Source organism: Heliangelus exortis, chromosome 11, assembly GCF_036169615.1.
Source record: "Heliangelus exortis chromosome 11, bHelExo1.hap1, whole genome shotgun sequence".
Taxonomy (NCBI): Eukaryota; Metazoa; Chordata; class Aves; order Apodiformes; family Trochilidae; genus Heliangelus; species Heliangelus exortis.
Genome location: NC_092432.1, coordinates 13,864,621 through 13,872,171, shown reverse-complemented (window position 1 = coordinate 13,872,171; position 7,551 = coordinate 13,864,621). Strand labels below are relative to the sequence as shown.

The 7,551-nt window shown below is 39.0% G+C and overlaps 1 protein-coding gene across 1 annotated transcript in view; it reads right to left on the bottom strand.

The window, feature by feature from the left end:
• Positions 1 to 1,088: 1,088 nt before the first annotated feature.
• Positions 1,089 to 7,551, bottom strand: part of TSPAN3 (tetraspanin 3) — a 23,731-nt gene continuing 17,268 nt past the window's right edge. The window contains exon 7 of the mRNA XM_071754745.1: positions 1,089 to 2,037. Coding sequence (XP_071610846.1) covers positions 1,945 to 2,037 — 93 coding nt within the window. The 3' untranslated portion in view covers positions 1,089 to 1,944. The remainder of the gene's footprint in view (positions 2,038 to 7,551) is intronic.

Sequence of the window (7,551 nt, the reverse complement as noted above, 5' to 3'; positions counted from 1 at the left end):
TATGTTGTCAAGTCATTTCTATTTCAAACCCAGCAAGATTAACAAGTACATGCCATGTAACCTCTTCATAACTAACACCACTTCAAAGAGGTATATTCATACTCTTGACCACAGAACTTCCTTCTACCTTGTAGCCTGTAAGAGCCAACTGCCTTTTGAAGTATCTTTCCTTTGTTTTATGTAACATGATTTTTTTTTTTTTTTTTAAACTTCACCTGGTTTGATTCTTACAAGCCAAGGCCATCTTGATCACATTATTATGGGATCTTACCAAGGATATCTACAATATGCAATACAACATGATGCAGACAACTGTTAAATTTGTCAATGCTTCTGTCAGTAGATTCTGTTAGCAGGTTTGTTACCACATCCAGAAAATTTAATGCCAGAGTCCCAGGAGGCCTTCAAGGTTAAAAAGCTACATAACTGCACTAAGAATGAAAATCTAAATTGCAAGGACACACCATCTGAAAATCACCTTTAGAAATTAATATAGAATTCTGAAAAGTATACAGCAGTGTAACAACTCTGAGGAACTTAAACCCCCCACAAAATATATTGGCTTAGCAACATATTAGAATTCTTTTCCTGAGTGATATTTCTTTGAGAACATTATGTTGATGTTAAGTTTGGCTGAGCATGTCTACTTTGCATGATAAAGCACATAAGCAACTGGTATACATTCCAAACATTCCTGGCTTCTGCAGAGAATGAGGCAAGTGAAACCATGGAAAGCAGAGCAGTAACTAAGCATCCTAATTACATAAGATACATTAATGCATAATTAACATACATCACATTGTACAGATAGTCATCCCCCTGCTGCTGAGAGACAACAGATGCTTCCTTAATTGTATTCAGATATTAACTTTCCATCAAGTTCAACAGAGTTTGTGGTGCTGTGTTTCTCCAATATTGTTTCAAATAAAAGGAATATAATAAAGCTTCCAACAAACCTTAAATACAGACCTATTTAAGTGAAACCACTCAAAACTGGTTCTTTCGTACTAAAACTTAAGCTTCTAGCACACGAGGATTCATTCCATTTGAACAAATACACTGGAATCTTAAACAAAAAACATGACATGTTTATATGGAGGATATAGAGATTTATTTAATCAGGTTTACTATTTACAGTTGAGATCCACTTTCACATACTACTTTGCTACTCTACATGGCTACACTGTTTCCAAACCCATTTAAGATCTACAGTCTAACAGTTCACTCAACACATAAAACCGCTCTTCATAGAAAATGAAATATTTCATCATAAGAACAGTAGTGCATACATTATACTCCTGAAAAGCCAGCTTGTATTTTAAACCACTAATGTTTGAAAGTTTAGAGCTGTGAAGGTCAAAACTGCAGTTGCATGATCCTAAAATGTTGGTCATAGTTTTTTGGGATTTTTTTAAATTACAATTTTATATATAAGCATACTGGCCTTCAATTAAGGAGTTTTTTAAAGTAACACTGGTGAGGAGCAAGATTGAAATATTTTTCTCTAAATACATTTGGCTTCCTTTGTACAACTCTGCCCAAAAATTTTCCATGTCGTGAAAGTTTGAAACATCCTTTTTCTAGATGCAAAAATCAGCCAGTTAATGCTTGGAGGTAATCTACCAAAGCAGGCACACATCCTTTGACTTTCACACCAACCAAATCACACAACTTGCAAATGGTTCTGGAATTAGAAAGTTTACTAGTATACTAAAACATTTAGATACATGAATAGCTGGCTAGAACAGTGAAAGTCACAAGTAATTAGATGGGGGTGTGTAAAGCCGAGTTGTTCTGCCCATCACCAGTGTACAGTAGAGTTGTCCTTATCTGTGAAAGGTGTGCTCTGACTAAGCTTAGGACAAGAAAGCTGTCACAGCAGACCTGGCCCATTCACCTTGCACATAAGTGAGATAAGATTGAACTGGGTGTTCACATTCTCTTCTAGGCATAGGTTCCACCAATGATGAGAAGTTCGTAGGCAGGATCCCGACTCCTCCTACATAGTACTATACAGGCACACAACATGCCCAGAAGCTATGGAGACAAAAAAAAAAGGAAACAAAAAGAAAACAAGCTGAGTACAAGAAAGGCACTTCAAGAGATTCAACCTCAGTGCAGAAATTGTCAGCATGCTTTGCAAGACTGTAACTGTCCACAAGGTAAATGGCAACAAATGCATTGCTCCTGAAAAGGTTTCATTTCCTGCTGCACAAAATGAGGGCCACAAACTCCAAATTTATTTTCTTCAAAGATGGTCTTGGAACTACTTAAGAAGATTTTTGGTTTAGCTATTTGTATTCTGCTTCAATAATTCAAATGATAGAAATTACTTTTTTTTTTTTTTCTTAATGAATGGTAGAGATATTTAGATCCACTGATAGAAAAATCAAAGTGGACTCCAAATGCATTAGCCTTTAATTGCCATCATGAGAAAAAGCAAAACTCTGTAAGGTTTTATGAACTTTATCCACTGTTGAAATCTCATGCAGAATGCATAAGTCCAATGTGAATTATTCACTTTCAGACCTTTTCCATCTGTTAAAATTCACAGTATTATGACTGTGATGGCAAGCTGGCCAGGAATTTAAGGTGTGATCATATACATTTCCAAGACTTAAATCAGATGAATGTAATCTGGGATGCAGGACATAGAATTTTACATTTATTGAAGGAAGAATAAGACATAAATCAGATGAACATAGTTTGGGATGTAGGACATGACATTTTACATCTACTGAAGGAAGAATATGACTAAAAAGATCAGGTATAGTGCTGTGCTCTATGGTCTACAGTAACTGTTAATAGCTTCTAGTAAAGAGACTGTATTGATGTGGTCACATGCACAGAAGTTTATTCACATATGCAAATACTTCATGAGGCTCCCATCATAGCTCTGGATTATAAAGCATCACCCAGAAGGTAGGGGTTTCTAAAAAAAATTAAAGAAAACAAAACAAAACACCTCAAAACATCCCCACCCAAGAAAACCCTTGAACAGAAAGCAAGTAAGAATGAAATGGGTGAGCAGACAGCCAAGTATAAAGTTTCTTCACTGATACAGCAAAAAACTCAATGAAAACAGCACTGGGACAAAATAATTCCTTTTTAAATAAAGACTCATGCAAACATCGTAAGTAACAAGTTTAAGAATAAAAGATGGTAAGTGCAACACAGTACTTCAGTTTGGTGAAAGACAAAAGAGACAACATCTTAAAAATCCTAACAAGCAGTGATTAAAAAGAGACATGATGAATTTTTAGAAAGAGCTTTTAATTTCCTGGAAAAAAACAAGCTGTGAAGATTAGTAATACTCTTTGTCTGGAGTGCATTATCTGCTTTGAATCTATAGCAGAAACCAGCTCAGGTTCAGAAAACCACCTGCAGAGTAACCTGGAGTAAGGCACTTCAGCCTGCTGGTAAAAACAGCATCTTCCTTCATTTTTTACCAGTACTTGAATGGTTCCAGTTCACAGACTAACTTCCAGGAATCTTATCATAGAATGGTTTGGGATGGAAGGGACCTTTAAAGGTCATGGAATGATCTGGGACATCTTCAACTAGATCAGGTTCCTCTGGTTGTTATACTCATGTCAGATTTGCATGAGAGAATGACTTCATGAGCACAGCACTTCAAAGTGAGAAGGTAATATGGGCAACAACTACAACAACAAAAAAAAATGATATGACTTGAGATGGAGAGTTTGTGGCAGCTGTGAGTTGTTATGGAACTCTGAAGAAGGATTGCAGCCTGCAAGTACAAAAATTTCACCTTTTTCCCCCTTCAAAACAGGGGTAAAATGAAACCTGCTGCAGAGGAACAGCTCCTTTAGTCTTTGTTATAATTCATTCCAGTTACATATAGCAAACATATATAAGTACAATTTGTAGTTATTCACAGAGATATTCCTGTTCAGTGGCTCACCCAAGAAATCTGATTTATACAGGGTTGTGTAAACCTTGAAACAATCGAGTACTACAGTAAACCACCATGTAATCAACTTGTGAGTTGATATTTAAACCACTTATATCCTTTAGGAGGCAACTGAGCATATTCCTAGAATTTGCTTAGCCACAAAAGTAACTCCTCTATTTAAACTTTCTCTACAGAAATAATTTGTTGTTTTAAAAACCATGCCAGCACTTCTAAAACCTTCCCTAAGGCTTCTGATTCCATCTCTTTGGTTGCTACTTAATATAGTGAACTTTTGTACTTTTTTGTTTGTACTTTACAAATTTGAGTTGAGGATTTATGTCTCTCTTTCCACTTCATCTTTCAGAGTTCAGCAAGTTCCCACAGTCAGAAGGTTCATTGAGGCCTTTTTTTTTTTTTAATTTGCCTGCTAGCAGTAACTATATACAATCTTCCATCAAATAGATTTGATATTTTTTTTACAAAAAAAGCTGTATGTAAATCTGCCAAGCCCAGCGTCTTGTAAAATGATCACTGCCTACAACAGCTATCTTTTAAGAACAAATTCTGCAGATAATCAAGCAGAACTTCTACTGCACTGCAATGCCTTTGCTCCCTTCAGTTTGCCCACTTAATAGCTCTGTGCTCTCACTGTGGTTGAGATCAGATTATTGCACGCTCTACATCTCCATGGTAACTGAAACATGAAGATACCAAAAATTACTGCTATGCAGAAGAGGCTTCAGTTTTTGACAGATTCCAAGCCTTTCATAAATCCCCCTCAGTCTTTTCATTTTAAAGAAGTACTAAAGGCTAAACTTGTTGAATGTAAGCTGTGAGAGGTAAAGATCTCCAGACAACCTTACTGCATAACAGAAGAAATAATACATTCAGAGTGGATTCTATGCAATGAGTACAGGAAAGGTAGTAAAATTCACCAAAAGGTAAGAAAAACAATTACTCTAAGTTTACATGACATGACCTAGGTTACAGGCCATATGCTGAAGTTTCAATTTGCCAACATACTGTTTTGCAGAGAATCAGACTAAGTACATACTTAAATTCTCTATTAAAAATAAGAGGACGTTCCAATTTATCACAGAGCTATATTGGTTGGAAAGGATCTTAGAGATCATCCAGTTCCAAACCCCCTGCATAGGAAGGAACACCTCCTACAAGACCAGGTTGCTCAAAGCCCCATCCAGTCTCTCCTTCAATACTTATAGGGATGGAACAGCCACAACCTCCCTGGCCAACTTGTGCCAGTGCGTCTCAGCATCCTCACACTAACAAATTTCTTCCAAGAGACCCCCAGCTCCCTCAGCCTTTCCTCATAAGGCAAATGGCCCACTCCCTTCATCATCTTGGTGGCTCTGTGCTGGACTCTCTGAAGCAGTTCCCTGTCCTTCTTGAACTAAGGGGCCCAGAACTGGACACAACATTCCAGATGTGGCCTCACCAGGGCAGAGAAGTGGGGAAGGATTACTTCTCTTGACCTACCAACCACAACCCCTCTCATGCACCCCAGATGTCATTGTCCCTGAGCCACAAGGGCACACTGCTGGCTCACAGTCTCCCTTCTGCCTGCTAGGCCCTATCCAGGTCCTCTTTCCCTACACTACTCTCTAACAGCTCAGTCCCCAACCTACACTGGTCCATGGGGCTGTTCTTTCCCAGATGCAAGATTACACACTTGCCCTTGTATTTCATTAAATTTCTTCTTGCCCAACTCCCCAGTCTCTCTAGGTTTCTCTGAATGGCAGCACAGCCTTCTGGAGTGTAAGCCACTCCTCCCAGTTTTGAACTATCAGCAAACTTGCTGGCAGTGCACTCTGTTCCTTCATCCAGGTCACTGATGAATATATTGAATAGCAGCAGTCCCAGTACCAATCCCTGAGGGACTCCACTAGATACAGGCTTCCAACGACTCTGTCCCATTGACCACAACTCTTGACTTCTCTTTAACCAGTTCACAATCCACCTCACTACCTGATCACCCAGACCACATTTCCTCAATTTAGCTGCAAGAATGCTGTGGGGAACAGTATCACATGTTTTAATGAGATCAAGATAAACCACAACCACTCCACTACCATCACCTATCCACCCTGGTTACATCATCATAAAAGGCTATCAGGTTGTTAAACATGACTTTCCCTTAGTAAAACCATGCTGAGTGCTTCTAATGACACTCTCATCCTTGATACGTCTAGAGGCAGCACTGAGGATAAATTGCTCCATGACCTTTCCAGGAATGGAGGTGAGGCTGACCAGACTATAGTTACCTGGGTCCTCCTCCTTACCCTTTTTGAAGACTGGAGTGACATTTGCATTCCTCCAGTCCTCAGACATCACTCCTGTTCCATACTAACCAAAGACGATGGAGAGTGACCTAGGAAGGATTTCCAGCATCGCCCTTAGCACCCATGGATGCATCCCATCAGAACCCAAGGATTCCAGAACTCAGGAATCCAGATTGCTTTACTGATCTATGACCTGTCAAGGTCCCTCTGGATGGCATCCCTTCCCTCCAGTATGTCAACAACACCACTCAGCTTAGTTTCATCAGCAAACTTTCTGAGGGTACACTCAACTCTACTGCCAGGGCCCCCAAAGATGTTAAACAGTACAAGTCCCATGACTGACTCTTGAGGAACTCAAATCACCACTGGTCTCCACTTGGACATCATGCCATTGGCCACTCCTCTTTGAGTGCAATCACCCAGCCAATTCCTTATCAACCAAAAGGTCCATCCATCAAATCCATCTTTTTGATTTAGAAACCAGGATGTTGTGCAGGACAGTACTGAACACTTTGCACAAGTCCAGGTAGATGACACCAGCTACTCTCCCTTTGCCCACTGACCCTGTGACCCCGTTATGAAAGGCCACCAAATCTGTCAGGCATGATTTGCCTTGGTGAAGCCATGCCAGCTGCTATTAGCTATCTCCACATTTTCCACGTTCCTTAGCAGAGCCTTCAGGAGGATCTGCTCCATGATCCATTACATCTTATGTTGCAGAAGATACAGAACAGTTTGAATACTGTTTAGTATCAACTTAACTGCAACTAATGTCTTTTGAAAACACATGAATTTACAACCATTTGAACTGTTAAGATACAAGAATATAACCTCTGATAGGCTCTGATAGATAGGCTCTGATAGCCTCTAATCACTGATAGGGTGATTACTACTCAATGAATATCAATACACAAAAATTTCAAAGGTATTACCAACAGCCTGTACTCTATATTTATCTTCATTCTATTTTTTCTAAACATGTATCGTAGTTTCTTTTAACTTGAAGCAAAAAAGATTTCAAAATGCTATACTGCAGCACTAGCAAAAAAATTTCTCTGATGGTCTTATCTTCTTGACAGACTTGTTTATACAGAACATACTTTCTGCCAGCTTGATTACTGACACATGGGGACAAAACAAAGAACACCCACTACAGAAGGGATACAACCAATGTGCTTGCCTAGAGTTGATGAGCCAGGAATAATTCAAGGATGTAAGCACTCAGATTTCCATTGCAAGCATGTTTCAGAAATTCTGGCCCATTCCCAGAGGAGTATAACACTGTTGCATTTTGGAGAGGACATGTTATCAATGCTTCCAAAACTAGGAATAACG